The 23,230-nt window shown below is 46.5% G+C and overlaps 1 protein-coding gene across 1 annotated transcript in view; it reads left to right on the top strand.

The window, feature by feature from the left end:
• Window positions 1-23,230, top strand: part of TENM4 (teneurin transmembrane protein 4) — a 248,881-nt gene that overhangs the window by 217,392 nt on the left and 8,259 nt on the right. The window contains exons 22-26 of the mRNA XM_078852201.1: window positions 984-1,156; window positions 5,546-5,781; window positions 12,983-13,279; window positions 14,812-16,426; window positions 22,690-22,832. Coding sequence (XP_078708327.1) covers window positions 984-1,156; window positions 5,546-5,781; window positions 12,983-13,279; window positions 14,812-16,426; window positions 22,690-22,832 — 2,464 coding nt within the window. The remainder of the gene's footprint in view (window positions 1-983; window positions 1,157-5,545; window positions 5,782-12,982; window positions 13,280-14,811; window positions 16,427-22,689; window positions 22,833-23,230) is intronic.

Here is a 23,230-nt window from a genome sequence, read left to right as displayed (position 1 = left end):
AGGGCTCTAGGGAATTGTGCCACTTTGGTTTCCCATTGCTCTCCACTCCCAGCTTACACTTGGGAAAACCCTGCCTTAGGAAGCTCTTCTCCTCAGGGTATAGTCCCCTTGCTACATCCCTGCTTTTAGCTCATTTTCTGGCAGAGGAAACTGCTTGGGCAATGCCATGATGTTAGGGGCTGGTGGTATGTGGTCCCTCTTTGTCATGCTAGCCAAGGAGAGGTAATTTCAGCATGAGCACCCCCATTGGAGTACTCTTCTGGGGAGGTCCAGCCACAGGCTTTCTGCTTCCCCTGTTCATTGATAAACTAAAACCCAACTCATTCTATGACACAATCCAGGAAAAGCCAAGGAATGAATAGAGGTGGAGACCGAGCTACTGTCTCACCCATTTGTATTGGCCCCTCCAATACTGAGGCACACTGGCAAGGTGGTGTTGGGGGAAGCTTAGGCTGTGGTTACTGGAGCGGTGCACTTTATGTAAGTAGGGGACTTCATTTTCTAAGGCTATCAATCTGGCTTCTTTCACCTGCCCAAATCTTCACTTTTAAAATAAGACAGAAATAATCAGAGACTTGCCATAGTATAAAGGGATAAGAACAGGACCAAAGGAACTAGCTGTATGTGGTGGCACAAAGACCCTTCTGTGTGGGATAGAGACAGACTCATTGAATAGATCTGAGGAGATAGCCGTGAATGTAAATAAGGAGCAGAATGGAGGTGATAAACTTAGGGGGCATGTGTTTAAAATACCGGCTAAAAATTACATGACTGAAGTTATTGAGCCAAACCTGCACCCCTTTAACAGAAGCAAAACTCCCAGTGGAGTCGGTGGAGGTCCTGGGAGCGAGCTAAATCAGCAGGAGCTTTGCCGCAGTAGAATCTGTGTAAGGGCTTCAAGATCTGGCCTGTTCTTCGTAGGGCAGCACATAGATCCCCCTCCTCTGTTAATGGTACTGATCACACTCCATCCTCCTTTTCAGGTACGACAGCTTTGGCCGCCTGACCAACGTCACCTTCCCCACAGGCCAAGTCAGCAGCTTCCGCAGCGATACCGACAGCTCAGTGCACGTCCAGGTAGAAACCTCCAGCAAGGACGACGTTACCATAACAACCAATCTGTCAGCATCAGGCGCTTTCTACACCCTCCTGCAAGGTGAGCCAAGCGACTGCCCCTACCCCAGGTTCAGCTGCACGCCAAGGATTACACAGTAGGAAACAGGCATCTTAATAATCCCAGCACCAGAAAAACCTTCCACCCGGCGCCCTGCAACATGCTGGTGCACACCACTTACACCGACTTACCAAAGCAACAGGAAACATTACAGGGCTCGCTGTTGATTCTGCAGCTGGTTTCCACTTGGTTCTCAGTTGGTTGCCGAGCTGTGCAGTGCTATACTCCCTCGTCATTACCATTATTATTCAAACCAAGGGGCTAGCTAAACCTGACTGCTCCTCTGGTAGACCTGTTACTTCACTCTTTTAATGGCTTCCCGCTTAAAGAGTCATTGTGTGTCCCACCAGAGTAGGTTTCAATTAAGGAAGCTGAGTATTGGGGATTGTTATTCTTTGTGCAATATGCACTGAGCACCATCCAGGGAAACGACCAGTACACGCTCCCTGCCCCCAAGAGTCTGTGCACAAAGTGGAGGGGGGGCAGCAGGAAGGAGGAGTGAGTGATGAGGGGATGCGTGCAAGGTAGTAAATTAGCACAGTGATTGCTGCATGTGCTGGGCCAGATCCACAGCTTGTGTAAATTGGCACAGCTCTGCTGACTTTGCTAGAAGGGACAGGTAGGGAGGGGTAAGGTTAGAGAAGTAGTGGGGGGGCGGAGAAAGAGGTGGCAAGCAAGGGAGTAGAGAGAGTGGAAAGAAGGATGAGGTGGGAGGAAAGCAGGGGGTGCGGCACTGTGATCAAAGCAGAAGTTTACACTCCAGAAGCACTTGTAGATGTCAAGAGTGTTTTCCTGAAGCTGAGGATCTGAAGCTTAGCCCCGCTCCCTGGGGGCTCGGGCTGTGCTCGGTCCCTGGGGCCTGGCAAGCCCTCTGCATTCCCCACTCCCTGCTGGCTCGGTTGAAGGGCCAGCAAGCTCTGTCTCACCCCCACTCTGGTTCCTTAAAAAACAGATGTCTGGGTGGTTAATTTCCTTTTTTTTTCTATGGCAAAAGGTAATCTCCCGCATAGGAAACTGCTTCCTATATCTGTGAGCACCTTCCCTGGCCACGGAGAAAGCAGTCTGGGGCCCAGGCCCCGTCAGGCTGTACCTTACATTGCCCTAGGGCATAGCTGGTGTGCGGTGACTTTTCCTTGTGGATGACAGAACACAAACCAACTGAAACCATAACTAGCCCAGCCAAAAATCCACGCGTGTCTGACAAAGGCTCAGATGTGAGGTTGGCTTCACCTCAGGAGCCTAATTAAGCAATAGAACCCGCGGTTGGGGGCTTTTTAGTGAGATAATTGACTGCAATGTGATTTATGCCTCCTGAGCCAAAGGCAAATAAATTGCCCAATAAATCTCATTGTGGCGTCCCCCAACAACACCGGACAAGGCAGGACAAAAGGCCATTTTTAATAGTTTGAAATGACAAAGACAGTGTTTTTGGCTCACAGAGAAGATTGAGCGGAGAAATGAGCTTTTACCAAATGAAGTGAACTTTCTGGTACGTTAGCTTTCTTGCAGAGTCAGGAAGGTGTGTGCAGTCCCATCAGGAACAAATCCTGATTAGCCATGTTTGCAAGGGCCGCCTACAGAGTGATTCTAGGCCAGGGCATAGTCGGGCAGCCTACTTTAAAAGATGCAAGAATACTTCTCCCTCGCTCAGCCAGAACTGGCTTTCTGCCAGGGGACAGAAAAGAGGCTTCAGGAAGAAATTGTTAGAGAGATCTAGTCTGCATGTTGGCCCATAAACCAAGCGTTTTAGCCTGCCAGATGCCTAACACACTCAGCTAACTCACAGCGTGGAGTGAGATTATATGGTAGAGGTGGTGTTACACCTTCGGCCTAGTGGTCTCCCAGGTAGAGAGCACAGAAAATTCCAAAACAGCAAGGGCTCGGAGGGGGAACCACTCGTTCCAAGGCAGTGGGACAGTGATAGAGGGAGCAGCACAGGGGTGGCTGAACAGAGGTTTCTGGAGTATGCCGTGTGCAGATCAACCAGCGCTTGGCTGAGGAGCGGCAGCAATTTACTGTCTTGTGTGTGCCACTCCATGCTAGTGGGTGCAGCCAGATCTGCTCTGGGGTTTTAAGACTGTCTCTCCCTCTCAGTGGTTGTTCAGGAGAGAACGTACAGTACTGACAGAACTCTTAGCATGAGCCCTGGCATGGTTGGTTGGTGCAGAGCTTCATGATGAACCCCAAACTGGCTTTGAACCTCTCATGAACCTTTTCAAGAAACCCGGACTGAGCTCTGAGCAGACTCAGGCTGAACCAAATGCAAAACTGGGCTGATACATGGTTTAATGCAGGACTGACAGTGTGACACTGAGCAGAATCAAAACCCACACTGAGGCTGGCATAAAACCCTGCTCAGAAAGACAGCTGGATTTCTCAGAGCTCCAGGGAAAAGCCCTCTTGCTAGCTCTAGGGGAGAGTCTCCGTCAGGGTAAATGGTGGAGGTAAAAGGTCCAGAGTTTTATTCCCGGGGCTGTGTGCTACTGACGACCATGCTCTTGGGGTTGGATGCACCAGTGGACACTGCTAATGTGGAGCAGGGCGAACATAAAGTGTCCTGAGAGTCCCACAGATGGTGTCCCCATCTGTGTGGCATAAAGCTGCCAGAGGCAGCTCTATCACTTCCTGCACCAGAACCCCCCCATCCTGGTGAGGAGGAGGGGGGATGTCAGATGTGAGGAGGGCAGAGGAACAGAGTGAGTCTCTGCTATGCCTGATTCTCCACTGGCATAAGTTAAATTTGCTATGCTGCAGCTCTTACGCCAAGTCTGGGCAGCTTAGAATCAGGGAGCCCTGGCCAGTCCCCTGACAGGCCGTCTCCAATGCTCCTGGGGACTCAAGGCCTTGGTGTCTACGGGCTAGATCCAGAGCCTGTTGAAGTTCAGTGGAAAGACTCCTATTGGCTTTGACTGTGCAGCTGAGATATTCAAAGGGCTTTGGGTCTGCAGTCCTGGATCACTGCAGTACTTGGATATGCACTGGTAAATTCCAGTGTCACTGCAGTAATGGTGTCAGTCTATCACTTAGTTATCTGCATGCATGTGGCTTATCTGGTCCAGCTGAGATCGTTGGAAAACTCCATTTGGCTACAGAGGGTGCTGGATCAGGCCTATAATGAAAGAGACCAGCCAGCTTTAGGCTTCCTCTCCTAATTGTATCCTGTTGTGCCATTTGCCAATATATCCTAGGCTGAGGAGAGATGATAATTTTGCTCTGACCTGATTTCCCCTCAAGCTGCAGGAGAGCAGCTAGTGAACAAATGTAACTTGCTTCAAAATGGAAAAACGGTTTCCATGAATTTTTAAAGGGATTTTTGTATTCACAGTTAGGTATTTACAGCAGCCAGGGAGACAGAGATGGTAGCGTTCCCCAGCCTTCACTGCATAATGGGTTTTGAACAACCCTTTCACACTGAGTGGAGCCCAAACCCTCCAAGGGCTTCTCCGCTAGGTGCTTGGAAACTGTGAATTTTGACTGATGGGGTTTCTGCCTGGTTTTCTCCTGGGGGAGCCTGGGGAGGGAAGGCAGGAATACTGCCCTTCCCCTCCACTTCTGAACTGGTGGGGTTTGATCCATGGAATCTGTAGATCTCCTAAGATCCCTTTCAGGATCCACTGGAGGCCATATGGAAGCACTGTGCCTATGCACTCTCGTCTGACCCACAGCACTTGTTGGTGCCTCAGAATCCTCTGTCAGGGAAGACGGGAGCATGTCATTGGGCAAGCAGTTAGCATTGAGTGACAGTGAGAATCCCCACTGCTTAGGGTGGAGGAACAAGACTGAGGAGAGCAGCTGGCTCCACTTGCAGAACCTGGTCTCCACTGAAGGAGGTTGCAAGACTTAATATAAACAGACATATTTTCAAAATTACATATCTATGTACAGATAAATAGAGGCAGATATTTCAGGATTGTTTTAGGATGTAAAGTTACAAACAATGGACACACATGAGCTTCAGAAAGGATAGAATTCAGGACCTTCAGCAGCAAAATCCCACCAGCCCCACTATGTGAGCTAAAGGAATAACTCTGTTAGCTGAGAGAGAGTAGCAGGCTTTTATCCTAGCTGCAGCCAGCCCCTACAGGGGGACCTGAACACACACGCTATGCCAGAGTATTACACATTATTCCCCTGTCATCTTGGTTAACCTGCATAACGGTTTTTGTGCAAGTGCGTGCAGTCCAGAAAGTGAAGCTTTCTCTAGCCATGAAAGAGAAATGGACAGTTTCCAAACAGACATTAATGCTGAACAGTAAAGGTGAGTGTTAAAACGCATCAACAAGCTTGGCAATAACTCAGGTAAGGAAAATAATTAAATGTGGGTTTCTGTCATCAGTCACTGGCTTGAGCCCATCTCTTACCTTTCTCCAGACCAAGTCCGAAACAGCTACTACATCGGCGCTGATGGCTCTCTCAGGCTGATGCTTGCTAACGGCATGGAGGTAGCACTGCAGACAGAACCCCACCTGCTGGCTGGCACCGTGAACCCGACAGTGGGGAAGAGGAACGTGACCCTGCCCATCGACAATGGCCTCAATCTGGTTGAGTGGAGGCAGCGGAAGGAACAAGCTAGAGGGCAGGTCACCGTCTTTGGACGCAGGCTGAGGGTGAGCAACAGGCAGTACGGGTGACGCTTGATTTTATCTTTCAGGCATACTCAGTCTCACGGTAGAGCGTGGCAGGACCCAGCTGCAATGAATATAATGGGGATTTTTTATTGAGCCTGGAGGATGGACAGACCCTGTAGTTCTGTCTGTATCCCTAGCTGAGACAGCCTTTATTACTTCTCCCTATGTCCTGAATGAGCCATCGTGGATGGCACTGCTAGTTCCCTTGCAGTTCCTGTGTATTATGTGGAATGCCACACATCCAAACCACACATAACGGGCATGTTCAGTGCACTGATAAGAATGCAGGTGCACAGAGCTGCACATATATTTCCAGTTGCACGAGGCCAGTGCTTCCCAAACTTGTTCCGCCGCTTGTGCAGGGAAAGCCCCTGGCGGGGCGGGCCGGTGTGTTTACCTGCCGCGTCCGCAGGTTCGGCCGATCACAGCTGCCAGTGGCCTCGGTTTGCTGCTCCAGACCAAAGGGAGCTGCTAGAAGCGGCGGCCAGTATGTCCCTCGACCCACACCGCTTCCAACAGCTCCCGTTGGCCTGGAGCTGCGAACCACGGCCACTGGGAGCCGCGATCAGATCGGCCGAACCTGCGGACGCAGCAGGTAAACAAACTGGCCCAGCCCGCATGGGACTTTCCCTGCACAAGCGGCGGAACAAGTTTGGGAACCACTGCACTAGGCACTTGGATTTGAACATAAGTCTGAACAAGGGCAATTTGTAAACCTCATTGTTCATTCAACATGCAGTCTGAAAATCTTCCTATTTCCTTAAATTTGCCACTCTGCTGACTGCGTTGAGGAGCTGAGTCTATGGGATTCTTGGAACGTGCATTTGCGCACCTACAGAGAATGTCATGCACACCAAAAGCCCATCTTCTAACTCTTGTTCTCCCTTTCAGGGGGGCACAGAGTTTCTGTGCTTGTGAACGACATGTTTGGAAAACACAGCTGTGCACACGACAATGTACTTTATGTACTAGTTGGAACCTTTTAAAGATCTACCCAATAAGCCTGTAATTCCGTTGCTGATTAAGCTGTAATAATAATATTGACTACACAGCCGTATGAGCAGCCACTCCTGGAGTCGAGCAGCTCAGAGGTAGTGCTCAGCACTTGACAGGATCAAACCTTCCGAGAGTGATGCTCAGAGTGTTGGTTAATGTCACTAGAGAGATGGGATTCGAGCAGTTATTTATGCACACTTGGGCTATGCAGTAAATAACAACACACAGGTCTCAGAATATAAATGTTCTGCTCCTTGCTTCTCATCCTCTCCTCTTTCCTGCTGTGTGCCCCTTGCCACTCCTGGGTCATTTCTACTCTTCACTCAAACAAACACACACTTGTTGTACACTCTGCCTGTATATAAAGCCACTCCTGACCTCGTCCTCCAACATGAACATTACCGCAGACATTCAGTTTCCTTCATTACCAAGAGAGAAAATTTTTGCAAGCAGAAGTCACTGGGAGCTGGGCATGTGCATCTGAACCCTCCTCATTAGAAGCTGCTTTTGTGCATGTGGATCAGTTGGCTCAAATGTTCTTTTTCCATGTAATACATAATGAAATTAGCAAACATGTTGTTCTCTAAGGATAGAAAGACTTGCAAAACTTACAGCTGTGTAAAAACCTTTTGGGGTTCACAGCAACTTTCACCGATTTCTGCCCCATCCTGGCTAATAGCCACTGATGGACTTATCCTCCAGGAATTTATCTAGTTCTTTTTATTATGCTCTCTCCTGTCAGCTTAGAGCATCTTCACCAGACGTGCTGCAATGGCCCAGCTGCATCAGTACAGCCGTGCCACTACAGTGCTGTGTGTGTAGACATGCCCTAAATCTCTGCTTCCTTCCTTCTGTTTTCTTCTATTGTTCATGCAAGGCCAACAAGTGGGAGAGGAAAGTGTGTGGCTGGTGGATCTGTTGGGGATGGGGTGTAGGGGGGGAAATGTGACACTAACATGTTTGCTGCCATCACATAGATCACGCTGCTTTGTACGTTCCATCCCTGTCATCTACCTGTTGTTTGTCTGATCTGTTTAGATGGAAGCGCTTGGGGGTAGGGATTGTCTATTACTGATCAGACCGTACAGTCTATTACTGATCTGTACTGTACTGATCTGTACAGTGATTACTGATCTGTACAGTGCCCAGCTCAATAAAGCCCCCTTCTTAGTTGGTCCCTATGTTGATCCACGAGCCATAACAGCCAGCGTATTGAGGGGGAGAATTCACAGTGTAGGCTGCATGGTGCAACAGTATCCACAGACTAGTAGATCTACCCCTCTGTAAGTCTGTGAAAGGAAGAGCTAAGGAATCTATCCACCAGGGATCCTGTATATTCAGGCTTTGCACAGGGGAGAGGATTTGGCCCCTAACACGTGTTAATGTTCAGCTTCACTGATCCACTGCATGTAACAGTGTTTGTCAGCCTTCTTCATAGTTCCAGCTTTGCTGACCTGGCTGTTTGTGCCTCATCAGTCTGCAGCCCTTGCAGCAAACCTTTACCTTTACATATCCTGCACGGACTCGATGAAAGCTTCCATGCTCTAATTGGCCCTATCGGTGCAACAGATTGATGGTCTTGCTGGTTGGCTGGCTGCAAATTCCACTCCACCAATAACAAATGGAGGTGCGCAGGCTCTGTCCCAAATTGGAGTGTTAGCTAGAACACTGCTCCTGATAATGTAGCTCATTTTTTTCTTTTTACGAGCATGAACTTTTTAATAAAGAAGGATATAAAATAATCTCTGGCGGTGGAGCATGTGGGATGGCTGACAATTACAGAACTGTCTGCTTAATCAGTTTTATTTATGTAACCAGGGAAGCACCCACTGAGAATAGTCTCATATTCACCAGGATGCTGGCTGCAAGATAGCAGCCACGGAAACATTAGTTGTCACAACACTACCTCTCATCACAGCCTGCGTTACTGCAGAGATCTTGGAGATGATGCTGCTAACCATTACTGAACAATTAAAACATTCTAACCTCGTGCCCAGAATATCTATAAAGAGAACAAGCCCAGACTTGGACACACCGATAACCACAGCTTATTTGCCATGGGAATTTCATGCAGGCAATACTTTTTCTCTGTCAGTTGTGTTCAGTCAACCCCTAGGGAAGGAGCTCTGATTACAGACGTGCCATTTGCACTCTTATAGTTAAGGTTGCCTCTGCATTTTCATTATGAATCCTCATTTTCAGGGCTTTGTGACTCACATGCAAAGGCTGGCTCCAGAGGATGTTGATGCTCATTAGTTTGACAATATTTTTAGCTACAGGAGACCCAAAAGAAGGTTAAAAGTCAATGCTGGTAATGAGTGACACTGCAATTCCAAAGCAGGCTCACCTGTTTTATTGATCTATTCTGGGCTGCGAGTCTGGGGTTTGTTAGTGTCCCTCACATTAACTGGAGGATATTTAATTATGTATAAAGATGGGAAGAGTATATTTGAGATTTAAATGTAGGGGTGCTCACCCAGATCTCAGTCTTGAAGACGCTGGTTAAGTACATGGGACCAGATTTTAAAGGTAGCTGTGTGCCGAACTCTCATTGATTTAAATAAGAGTTAGGTGCCTTAATACCTTTAAAAATCTATCCCATGATCAAGTGCTTTGATGGGCCACAGCATTCAGTATCATTCAGGGTCAAGCTCACAGGACAGACGGTTGGCACAAGATTTATATTTATAAATCTAAGGAAGTGACATATTGTTACTGGACCACATCTAGAGGTCCGTATTTGGTCCTTACTTGGGCAAACTCCCATTGAAGCTAATGGGATGTTGCCTGTGTAAAGACTTACAGCAGTGGTGGGCAATCTGTGGCCCTCGGACCGCACGTGGCCCATCAAGGTAGTTAGGGTAATCCGCTGGCGGGCCGTGAGACAGGGTTTACATTGACCACCCACAGGCATGGCTGCCCGCAGCTCCCAGTGGCCACAGTTCGCTGTTCCCAGCCAATGGGAGTTGTGGGAAGCGGAGGCTGGGCTTTTGGCTGATTTCCTGTTTCTCCCGTTATCCATTTACAGTCCATTTTAAATGCAAAGTAGGCTGTCATGGGATAAGAGGGAAGGTGCTCTCATGAATTGGTAACTGGTTAAAAGATAGGAAACAAAGGGTAGGAATAAATGCTCAGTTTTCAGAATGGAGAGAGTAAATAGTGGTTTCCCCCAGGGGTCTGTTCTTGGACCAGTCCTATTCACCATATTCATAAATGATCTTGAAAAAGGGGTAAACAGTGAGGTGGCAAATTTGCAGATGATACAAAATTACTAAAGATAATTAAGACCCAGGCAGATTGCAAAGAGCAACAAAAGGATCTCTCAAAACTGGGTGACTGGGCAACAAAATGGCAGATGAAATTTAATGCTGATAAATGCAAAGTAATGCACATTGGAAAGCATAATCCCAGCTATACCCTATAAAATGATGGGGTCTAAATTAGCTGTCACCACTCAAGAAAGAGCTCTTGGAGTCATGTGAACAGTTCTCTGAAAACATCCACTCAGTGTGCTGCGACAGTCAAAAAGCTAACAGAATGCTGGGACTAATTAAGAAAGGGATAGATAATAGGACAGAAAATATCATGTTGCCTCTATATAAATCCATGGTAAACCCACTTCTTGAATACTATGTGCTGATGTGGTCGCCCCATCTCAAAAAAGATGTGTTGGAATTGGAAAAGGTTCAGAAAAGGGCAACAAAAATGATTAGGGGTATGAAACGACTTCTGTATGAGGAGAGATTAATAAGACTGGGACTTTTCAGCTTGGAAAAGAGACAGCTAAGGGGAGATATGATTGAGGTCTATAAAATCATGACTGGTGTAGAGAAAGTAGATAAGGAAGTGTTGTTTATGCCTTCTCATAACACAAGAACTAGGGGTCACCAAATGAAATTAATAGGCAGCAGGTTTAAAACAAATAAAAGGAAGTATTTCTTCACCCAACGCACAGTCAACCTGTGGAACTTCTTGCCAGAGGATGTTGTGAAGGCCAAGACCATAACAGGGTTCAAAAAAGAACTAGATAAATTCATGGAGGATAGGTCCTTCAATGGCTATTAGCCAGGATGGGCAGGAATGGTGTCGCTAACCTCTGTTTGCCAGAAGCTGGGAATGAGCGACAGGGAATGGATCACTTGATGATTACCTGTTCTGTTCATTCCCTCTGGGGCACCTGGCACTGGCCACTATCGGAAGACAAGATACTGGGCTAGATGGACCTTTGGTCTGACCCAGTAGGGCTATTCTTATGTTCTTATTATCTACCTTGGTTCCACATTAGCCCTTTCTTTTCCTCAGGTCAGGCCCTCCATTTACCTTTGTTATCCATCACCTCGGTGTCATTGTCAACACTGCCCTCTCTTCCTCTTCCTCCTGTATCTTCTTTGTCTGTAAATCTTCATCTTCTGCCTGCACACGCACATCCCTGCCTCAGCTCCATCTTTGCCCATCCATGTCTTTTACTTTCTCTCACCTCAGCTAATGAAATTCTTTCTCCTTTACCCTCCCAGAGTCCCAGCTCTCCACACTCCATCAAGTGCAGAACATCACCCCCCACCTTCTCACACAAAAGCACCATCACATCATTTCCTTCTTCAGTCAACTCTTCTGTAGGCTGCCCATTTCACAATCCACTTTAAAAGTGCCCTTCTGCTTCTAAGAACCATGCATAGACTATCTCCAGCCTGCTTCATGGTTCTGGTCTCTTTCTCCTCTGTCCTCTCTGGCACTGGCCTTCTCTGCTTAATGCCATGCAGTATTGTCCCTGCTCGTGCGATCTCTCACTGTTTGGAACAGCCTTCCTGTAGTTCTCACTTCTGCATTTCAAATTTTGACTAAGGACAAACTATATCTTGTCTCCTTTTACCTAGACAAAATAATTTCTCTTCCCTCTACTGTTAGTTATTTATCTCTGTAGTCCCTCCGAAAAACAGAACCACAGGGAATTCAGAAGTGTACTGAAAAGTAACAGTCCAAGATCAAACCTAGGTCAGGGCTTTCACCACATCTCATTCAATTTAGGAGTCCTGATTTTATCCAGAGTAGGATGGAATAACTGTCCCTACCAGCCAGCTCTCAATGTGTGTGTTTTTCGGTTTTGCACAATGCTTAGATACAATGGTAATGTGGCTTTATAAATTCTTAGACACACATAGCTAAACAGTAGTGTATAATCCGTTATTATCTGTAGTTCTTTGGGATACAGTCTCTGAACAAAGAAAAGGAGTACTTGTGGCACCTTAGAGACTAACCAATTTATTTGAGCATAAGCTTTCGTGAGCTACAGCTCACTTCATTGGATAGCTTATGCTCAAATAAATTGGTTAGTCTCTAAGGTGCCACAAGTACTCCTTTTCTTTTTGCGAATACAGACTAACACGGCTGTTACTCTGAAACCAGTCTCTGAACAAAAATACATTTCTCCTTTTACTTTTGAAATATATATGATCTGGCCTTCAACTGAAAGTGCAAAGGGAATTGAGGCAACAGGAATGTAATTACCTATGGTGGGATTGGCCAGGACATTGGGGTTAACAACCCCAACTCTTCTTGGCAATAGGGTCATGAGGTCTTTAATGACTACAGATGGTCAGGGCCTCCATATTACATTTCATAGGAAAGCCTGTACCACCAGCTGATTCAGGACTGACTCTCAAGGGATGAGTTGTACCTGATGAATAATCCATACTGTTCCTCGCAGCATTTACAACCACAATGACTCAATACCATGTCCTTTTTTAAATGTATGAACTCTGACATCCATGGAAGTGAGGGACTTGGATGACCCCAGCACAGTGCAGGCAAGCACCTTGCAAGCTTCCCCAGCAAAGTTTTATCAGCATATCTTCATGCAGACTTACGTCATCTGTGAGCAGAGGATGTGTGATCGTTTTGCGGTACAGCCAACACTCTATGCTCTATGGCAGGACTTTCCAATGGACTCAACACTGTGCTAACTGTGCACCCTCTGACGTCACAGGTTACAACTCCAGTTGACTTGAGTGGAAGCAGAGTTGGGCCAACAGTGAATATTTTTGAAAATCTCGCCCTAAGACAATTCATACATAGGTCTGTGTAGTTCTGGGACTGATCCAAAGGAGTGTTTGGTGGGGAGGGGCTATAATTTGCCAAATAAACCCATTTGTGCCTTTCTAATTCTTTTTCTTCCTCTGCCCTCTAGGTTCATAACAGAAACCTGCTGTCCCTCGACTTTGATCGTGTGACAAGAACAGAAAAAATCTATGATGACCATCGCAAGTTCACTCTACGGATCCTGTATGACCAAGCAGGCAGACCTAGCCTCTGGTCTCCTAGCAGCAGGTTGAATGGAGTTAACGTGACCTATTCCCCAGGGGGACACATTGCAGGGATCCAGAGGGGAACTATGTCAGAAAGGATGGAATACGATCAGGCTGGCAGAATTATATCCAGGATTTTTGCTGACGGAAAATCATGGAGCTACACTTACTTGGAGAAGGTATGTGTTCTCTTGTCACTTACTGACGGCTACTCACTGTGTTTGCTGACTTAGGGCTAGATTCTTAGGTGGCGTAAATTGACTTCACTCCTTTGACTTCAGTGGTGTGACACTGATTTACACCAATGGGGATCTGACCCTTAGAGTCTAATACACAGACATCTATGTAATCTACCTATTTTAAGATGCATATAACTGTAGAAACTAAGCCCAGACGACAGCTAAAGTTAGCACTGATCATCGCCCAAAGGACAATATTCTCCATCCAACCCCATCCCCATCTGCATGTGTTTTAACCCTGCAAAGCTTTGATTATTTAGATACAACAGTCCTTTGCTGAGCTGGATGTAATATAATGTCTCCAGTAAAAACAAATTATATTCTAGTCAAATTACGGATACCATTAGTGCTAATAAAGATAAGAGTACAGTAGAGACTTATTTTGGATGTTCCATACAATGTAGAACCAACAGTCCATAAAGTCTAGCATCCCGCCTTCTGCAAAGCCACGTAAGAAGTATGTGTGGCAGGGGCAGGTGGGGAAGGAGAGAGACCAATCCATCTAGCTGGTTATGGAATGCTCTTTGGTGGGTGAGAAATGCCTTCTCTTTGCTGCAGGATCAGTAGGAGATTTAACCATAACATTATCCATCCTCCTTTTAATCCATCTGTGAGCTCTTTGGGGCAGGAATTGTGTCTGCCTATGTGTTTGTACAGCACCTAGGACAGTGAGGTCCTACATTTAGGCTCTACAATTATATAAATAATAAATGAGGATAAAGCATCAAACTGTATCCCGGTATGTGCATTACATGCAAGTGAGTTAGAGAACTGAAATTTGCGGTAAGTGGCTAGTAGCAGATGAGTTTCTTTTGTCGGCAGACGGACAGGGTTGCCTGTTTGGTTTTGTCAAGCTGTTTGCCCCATGGTGGCAAATGGGGACGTGAACTTGGGAGAGTTGGCTGGGGGTATTTTTATATCAATCCTAACCAGGGGTCCCTGGTTCTCTGCCTTCAGTGCAAACCTTACACCAGTGCCTATTACCCTTCCTGATTCTCTTCTGACCACATCTGATCACACTGAAGTGAGTCTCTCGCTGTGTGTGTACCTCTCGCTACTTAAGCTTATTGTTATAATAATTATTTGTTCTGGTGCCCACCGCCAGTGTCTTAAGTGCTGTACAGACATGAAAGAAAGTAGATTCTATCACCACCCCTGGGTGCTAGGTATTGTACAGACACAAAATAAGGTAGAAATCCCATCATGAAGAGCTGATGCTGAACACTATAAAACAGAGACAGAGGGAAGGGGAAAGGAGAGGATCAACCAAGTAAAGTGGCCAGATGGTGATTGGCCACATATTAGTTCCTCTGTGAGGTCTGCAGGTCACTTAAATTATGCTGGCCACATATGCACTATGAGGTGGAGGCTAGACTTCCCATGTCCTGAAATATTTTACGCTCTGAAAAATTGAGAATGATCATGACTTAAAATTAAGAAAATAATTCATTCATTTTCCCCTCCAATTCTAGTCCATGGTGCTGCTTCTCCACAGCCAGAGACAATACATCTTTGAGTTTGATAAGAATGATCGATTGTCATCAGTCACCATGCCCAATGTCGCCCGGCAGACCTTAGAAACCATCCGGTCCATTGGATACTACAGGAACATCTACCGGCCTCCAGAGGGCAACGCCTCAGTCATTCAGGATTTCACTGAGGAAGGGCAGCTCCTTCACACCTTCTACCTGGGAACAGGGAGGCGTGTCATCTACAAGTATGGCAAGCTGTCCAAGCTAGCTGAAATGCTCTATGACACCACTAAGATTGGCTTCACCTACGATGAAACTGCTGGTATGTTGAAGACAATAAACCTGCAGAATGAAGGGTTCACCTGTACTATCAGATACAGGCAGATAGGCCCACTCATCGACCGCCAGATTTTCCGCTTCACTGAGGAAGGCATGGTGAATGCACGCTTCGACTACAATTATGATAACAGCTTCAGGGTGACCAGCATGCAAGCAGTGATCAACGAGACACCGTTACCCATCGATCTCTACAGATACGATGATGTGTCAGGCAAAACGGAGCAATTTGGTAAATTTGGGGTCATCTACTATGACATCAATCAAATTATCACCACTGCCGTCATGACTCACACTAAGCACTTCGATGCCTATGGCAGGATGAAGGAGGTCCAGTATGAAATATTCAGGTCACTCATGTACTGGATGACTGTGCAGTACGACAACATGGGGAGAGTGGTGAAGAAGGAGTTGAAGGTCGGACCATATGCAAACACGTCAAGGTACTCTTATGAGTACGATGCTGATGGCCAGCTGCAGACAGTGTCTATCAATGACAAACCACTCTGGCGTTACAGTTATGACCTCAATGGAAACCTCCATTTGTTGAGTCCTGGGAACAGTGCCCGTCTTACCCCCCTAAGGTATGACCTCAGGGATAGGATTACGAGACTGGGGGATGTGCAGTACAAAATGGATGAAGATGGCTTCCTCAGACAAAGGGGAAATGACATTTTTGAGTACAACTCAGCAGGCCTGCTCATTAAAGCATACAATAAAGCGAGCGGATGGAGCGTAAAATATCGCTATGATGGTCTCGGAAGAAGAGTTTCTAGCAAAACTGCCCATGGCCACCATTTACAGTTCTTCTATGCAGACCTGACCAACCCCACTAAGGTCACCCATTTGTACAACCATTCAAGTTCCGAGATCACCTCCCTTTACTATGATCTCCAAGGCCACCTCTTTGCCATGGAGCTTAGCAGCGGAGATGAGTTCTACATAGCCTGTGATAACATCGGGACCCCTCTGGCAGTCTTCAGCGGAACGGGCTTAATGATCAAGCAGATACTGTACACAGCATACGGGGAGATCTACATGGACACCAATCCCAATTTCCAGGTCATCATCGGATACCATGGAGGTCTGTACGACCCCCTCACTAAACTCATCCACATGGGGCGGCGAGACTATGATGTGTTAGCTGGGCGGTGGACAAGCCCAGACCACGATATGTGGAAACATCTGAGCAGCAACAACATAATGCCTTTCAACCTTTATATGTTCAAAAACAACAACCCTATTAGCAACGCTCAGGATATCAAATGTTACATGACAGGTAAGACTTCTCTTGGTTTCTTCTTAATTAGTGTATACACAGGCTGGTTTTTGCTCAGGTGGTGGATAGGTTTCTTTACATTCAACGAACCAGGCATCGTAGGGTCTTCCAGCCTAGACAGGGACTGAATTTCTCTTTAAAAAGGAAAAGAAACACAACAGAGTCTTCCATACTAGAAACTGGCCTGAATTTCTAATGTAAAACAACAAACAGAATTTAAAAAACCAGAAACCCAGACCAAACTTTTCAGTTCTTCTTTGCGTATCAATAAACAAAAGAGGGCACAAGCCCAATATATTTTTCCTTTGCAGGTCACCTTTAACCCTTCCACAGCTGGATCACTGGCTGCATACACAGTACTCATGAAAAATTTAAGCCAAGAACTGCACATCTACCGAACAGGTTTTCTTTTTTTCTTCCTTCCCGCTCTTTTTATTTTTCCCTTTATTTTGTTTCCGATTGTTCATTTCCTCAAACAACGCCAGCTTAGTTGCTGATTAACTTCTCGATAACCCCTCTCATTTGTATATGTATAACTTTGTTTACACAGTTTTGCTGTAGAGACTTGCCTGCAGATAGGCTTGTTTCAGCAAAATGACAACAGCAACCTAAACCTTTTATCATAGCAAGGCATTGTAGAGCCCCATAAAATAGTAATACAGTTCAAAGTTAATCCACCCCACAGTGTGAACAATTGCCTGTTAAAAGCCAGCAGCAACAAATACTGTGTGTCTTAAATTTAATACTTAAATATGGAAAGGTTCAGGACTTTCTTTATGTCAATAAGCAGAACAGATCCACTAAGCAGGTGTTTAAAAGTGAGAAGAATGGCTCCCCAAAGTGAATTTATTTCAGCAGAAAAGATTCTAGGAGACCTGAGTCACTCAGACCAAATGATCATATGATTTCATCAGATGGAATTAATGAACTTTCTTCTCTAACATATATTGTGTTGTGTTTGTGTAGGCCATTCCAAACTCGCACAGACAAAATCTTTTTAATAACCCCACTGTTGTGTATTCTGCATGTGCCACATATTTGACAGGAAAGCTGTTTTAGAGGGTTTTAAAATATTGTATCCAGACTCTTTTCTGTATCCTCGTGTCTATAAGAAAAGGGTGACTCAGTTACCATGAGTCAACTGTATAAAACTCTTAGGGAGAGGCAAATTATAATTAATTTTAAAAACCTCTAAAAAGTCCTAAATCCGCTTTTCTATATACAGTAACATTATTGGCTACCCCAGCATTCCAAATCAGAGGAGTCCAACCCCCTAAAATCATCAGTTGATTTAAAATAATGAGATTTTAAAAATAGAAAATTCTGGATTCTTTTTCAGAGCCTTTAGGATACATGTCTTCAAGCTTTTTCCCACAACCATGAGGGCTAGAAGCTTAGGTTTGTTGTTTTTAAATGAAAGCTGAGATTTTCAGGCAATCACCTGACTCTAGGAGTTGGGGCTTTAAGAACACCACCACATATTATAAGACTCATGAAAAATCATGAGAGTTGGCATCACTGTTAATGCCAAGATTTTAAGCTCTCATATTTCAGTACCTTTTAGAGCAGCAAAGGTGTGTCCATGGGCATGAAGCTTCCAATTTTCATCCACACAAGACCTTAAACCTGTTACTGGTGTATAGGTGACTATTGTCAGTTCTGGGCATGAGCCCAGTGTCCGTTTGCTTGAGTGAAGATGATTAGTTAAAGTTTTTGTACAAGTGATCAAAACCCATTTTTTATACCAGTATAACTATGTTGGCTATGGGTGTGATTTCTTACTAATACAGTTATACCAGTACAAGCCCTAGTGTGGACACAATTATACTGGTATAAAGATGCTTTATACTGGTATAGTTTATTCCCCTCCCCAAACAGGACTGGATATACTGGTATAAGCACTTCTATACCAGTACAAGTGTGCTCACACCAGATGGGTTGTATTCCTTTATATTACAATAGTTAAAGAAGTAGAACTTTTGTATGTAGACAAGGCCTGCAAAGCTCTTTGAAAATAAAACGTCCTGTGTTAATGGCCTTTCCTGAGGAACTGGATCTTGAGGTAATGGGAAGGTTTGTGTGTTCCAGTGATCCTAAGAGCTATGCCAGTGGGAGTTTTAACAATGCCGGACAGGTCAAAGGGTAGGGATAGGGTTGCCAGGTGACTGGTTTTCCACCAGAATGCCCGGTCACAAAGGGCTCCCTGCCTGCCCTATGTCCACGTGGATCCTGAAAGCGGTCGCCAGGTCCCTGCAGCCCCTTGACGCATGGGCGACCAGGGAGGCTCTGCGTGTTGCCCCCGCCTCAAAGATCAGCTCTGCAGCTCCCATTGGCTGGGAACTATGACCAATGGGAGCTGAGGGGCTGGCACCTGTGGGCAAGGGCAGTGCGCAGAACCTCCCTGGCTGCCCACATGTCTAGGGGCTGCAGAGACCTGGCGGCCACTTCCTGTGAGCCGTGGAAAGTGCTGCCAGGACACAGCACCCCGAACCTCCTCCCACACCCCAACCACCTGCTCAGAGTCCCCTCCCGCATCTAAGCTCCCTCCCGGAGCCCATCCCTGCTCCCAACACACCAACCCCCTACCCCAGGCCCCTCCTACATCCCAAACTCCTCATCCCCGGCCCCACCCCAGAGCCCACACCCCCAGCCAGAGCCCTCACCCCCTCTGCACCTCAACCCACTGACCCAGCCCGGAGCCCCCTCCTTCATCCCAAGCCCCTCATCCCCGGCCCCATCCCAGAGCCTGCACCCCCAGCTGGAGTCCTCTCCCCACCACACACACACACACCCTAACTCCTTGCCCCAGCCTGAAGCCCTCTCCTGCACCCTGAACCCTTCATTTCTGGCTCCACCCAGCGCCCACACCCCCAGCCCAGAGCCCACGCCCTCAGCTGGAGCCCTCACCTCTCACACCCCAACCCCCTGCCCCTGCCCGGTGAAAGTGAGTGAGGGCGGAGGACAGTGAGCAATGGAGGGAGGGGAGATGGAGCGAGCGGGGACAGGGCCTCGGAGAACAGGTGGGGCAGGGCAGGGGTGTTCGGTTTTGTGCGGTTAGAAAGGTGGCAACCCTAGGCAGGGAGCTGACCAAAAAAAAGCAGCCTGCTGCCCCTCCAGAGTGGGGACAGCCCAATGACCTATCCTCATAAAAACGTTAAGTCCTAGAAACACAGCCAGGGAGCCGCTCCGCAAACGGCACGATGGACAGCGATGTCAGAGCCTTGTTCGTGTCCTCAGCGACGTCTGACAGTGCCAAAAGGATTCTGACTATTAGGGGTCCAACCCTGCACATCCGTCCACGTCCCGAGCTCTCACGGACGTTCCCAGGTTTCTACGCTGCACGTCTCAAGCGGTGGGGATTCCTTGGCCATGGCGCACACACCTGCCAATACACTGTTGAGGGGTGTGGGCAGCATCCTTCCTCACCCCCTGGCATGGTTTGGCTCACTTAGGCCAGGCAGGTGCACTCACACAGACCAGCGATACAAGCCTCAGGCTGTGTCTACACTTAAAATGCTACAGTACTTCAGTGTAGACACTCACTGCAGTGATGGGAGGGGTTCCCCCTGTCACTGCAGTTAATTCACCTGCCTGGAAGGCAGTAGCTGCTGTCTATCCCGCGGGTTCGGGCAGCGTGGCTGCGTCTCTCAGGGATATGGATTTCTCACATCCCGGAAGAGACGTAACTTCGCCCATGTACATTTTCAGAGTAGGCCAGCCTCAGTTTCCCAGTCAATGATTCCCAAGCACGTGTCTAGGAATGGGGAGCGTGGGGTAGGGAGAGTGGGCAGAGCAGGCATTTACGTTCTGAGAGGCCCATTGTTCAGCATGAATATTTTAGCAATTGTATACTTCGTGATGCAGAGCTTTGCTGCCAACATTGGGAAGCCTGATGGATTGAACTGACATTTTCATTACACGTGTCTGCATTAAGCAGTCTCTTTCAGGGCCCTCGAACGAATGTCCTGTGAAATGTGTTGGCAGGGCTACTGTAGCTGAAACAAGCTGTGATTCGAAATGTACTTTTCTTTCAAAAAGGAAAAAAAGTGTCATTGCCACTGGCAAATTAATATTTCCCCCCATTCTCTTAACCTCTCCTTCCACCTACTTCATTTTTCCTGCTCCTTCCAATCCACCCTCTCCTCCCCCCTCCCCAAAAAAAAAGGAGCAACACCTGTTTACAAAGTCAGATTTGGGAGATGCAACCGACAAAGACTGGATCGAATCTTTTCAGACATTACATATTTTCCTGCTGTTCAGCAGCCCCCTCTGTGCCTCTTTTGACATTGTTTTGAACATGTTTGGTGAATAACTTCTGCCCTATATAGATTTACTTTGTTCTCCTGGCCATCTGGTCCAAAATATGCATATCAAAGCTGTTAATTTCATATTAGGAGGATTTGGAAACGGGGATGCCTCATCACCAAATAAAAAAATAAACAAAGCTTTATTTCCCCCCCACACCACCGCAAGCACACACCTCCCCTTCCCTCCAAAGACACTTCTAAAACAATCTGTGTGGAGAGAGAAAAAAAGTGTTTTTATTACAGAAATCCCCCTCTTTGCACACAGATTGATGCAAGGGCTCTCTGGACCCAAGCCCCAAACTCAAAATTTTGGATTGCAAGAAAACAAGCAGTAGATACTGACTTTGTTTGGCTTCTGATTCCCCAATCATCTGGAAGCACGCTATTTCTCATTTGCAGCCCGAATGCTTTTCCAACGGTCTTCAGAAACACGTGTTTAAACTCATGTGGGGAAAAAGCCATGTTTTTTGAACAGATCCCCTCATCCACTAGTGTCAGCTCAAGTTGATGAAATGAAAAGAAAACTTCTTGTTGATACACTGGAGCTTGAAACAAATGAATCACCAACACGATGCTAATTACAATATGGAAGTCCTAAACCCCTTGGGAGCTGATAGTTAATTAAACTTTGACCCTCATCCCCTCAGCTTTTCCCAGCAAAGGATGGTATTCAGAGGCTGGGTAAATGACACAATTATAGTAGTGTCCGTTTTTCCTTCCTTCCTTCTGGAGTCAATGGAGATAAGCGAGCTTAGAATCATCATACGCTGTAAAGTAGATAAATAGGGAAGTCTTTTATATGCTGCTCCCAGGCAGATCCAGGAGCTAGCCAAGTGAGTTATTATTTTCTCCAGCTAGCTCCTCACTTGGCTGTCTTTCCCGTTAGCCTTGGAATCAAAGATGTTAGAGACTGAAAAGACTTAGCAGGGTATTGAGTGCCTCTTCCTGCCCAAGCAGGAATGTTCCCTGTGGCTCATATAGTAGCGTGTTCTCCAGTATAATTTTCAGCTTCCCAAGCAATGGGCTTGCTATCACTTCCCTTCTGGTTCCAACATTCCCCCTCTATCATAGTACAGAATAAAAGAGCTTCCTGAACGGTACTCCACTGAGTCTGACCATCATATATACATGGATCTGCTCACGATGTAAGGGCAGGTCAGTTTGACTGTGGCAGGCCCAATGTTTGTAAATGGAATGATCATGTGGAGGCTGTTTTTAAACAATACTGAAAAAAAAATGTAACTATAGGAATCTACCTATGCTAAATTAAAAGTGTGGTTTTTACCTACACAAGCAGTGGATACACCTTTAAGAGGTATATCAAAAGCCCCCACTCAGCTCCTGCCCCAAGTGTCCAGTACGACTGCCCTGCTACTCCCTACCTGTATGTGCTGGTTCATGAGCACCTCAATTTATCCCGTAGCCTGTAAACCACTTGGGATGCTTCCGGGTGACCAATATTAAAGCTGAGAATTTGCAAAGCCGCCTCAAGAATCTAAATCCTTAGGCAGGTTTGAACAGCTCGACCTTTGGTATTATATTTTTGTTCCTGTGCTTTTTGCTCTGCATTGCACCATTCTTGTGCGTGGTGCCTCACAAACTCTGAGAAGTTCTGGAGACAGAAAGATTGCTTTGGCCTTTGACAGTTTTAACAAAATGTATATTTCAGCTGTGTGGAAAAGTGGAGGACTTGGACTGGATGCTGTTTGTTTTTTATGGTTATTTCCTTCGTCCTCCATAATTTTGGAATGTGATACTTTAAAGAATCATTTCTGCTGGGGTTACTCATATACATGAAATGTAGTAAGCTCTTTGGGGCCAGGGCTGTCATCTTGTCCCAGGTTTGTACAGTGCCTCGCACAATGGGGTCCTGGTCAGTGGCGGGGACTTTTAGGCTCAACTGCAGTACAAAGAACAATAAAAGGTAATCCTACTTATGCTTCTCTCACATCCCAGATGTCAACAGCTGGCTGCTTACCTTTGGTTTCCAACTACACAATGTTATCCCGGGATATCCCAAGCCAGATACGGATGCAATGGAGCCATCATATGAGCTTATCCACACGCAGATGAAAACCCAAGAGTGGGACAATAGCAAGGTGAGCCATGTGACCACGTAGTCTGTCTATTTTAGGCATTGGCCTGGCACATGTCACCACGGGATCCAGGTGCAGTATTCACTTTAGAAATTACAATCAATCTGCTATTGCAGATGCTCAAGGTCACCGGAGTGAAAGTCAGCTTCCGAGTAGCTGCTGTCCCTTCCCACTTCAGTAATGAAATATTACTTAGACACAGGCCACCCTTATTTTTGGGGTGGCAAAAAACTTAGAGCCAGCCCTGCTTGGATCCCAGATCTCAGTGGGCCAGATACTTCCCTGAGTTACATTAATGTAAATTCGGAGTTAGTCCACGCTGCCACTGCAGTGATTTCTGATTCACATCACTGTAATGGTCTAACAGATCAGAATCAGTTCCCTTATCTGAGAAGGTTGAG

Source organism: Lepidochelys kempii, chromosome 1, assembly GCF_965140285.1.
Source record: "Lepidochelys kempii isolate rLepKem1 chromosome 1, rLepKem1.hap1, whole genome shotgun sequence".
Classification (NCBI taxonomy): Eukaryota; Metazoa; Chordata; order Testudines; family Cheloniidae; genus Lepidochelys; species Lepidochelys kempii.
Note: the sequence above shows the minus strand (reverse complement) of the source record. Positions and strands in the feature narration are given on the sequence as shown.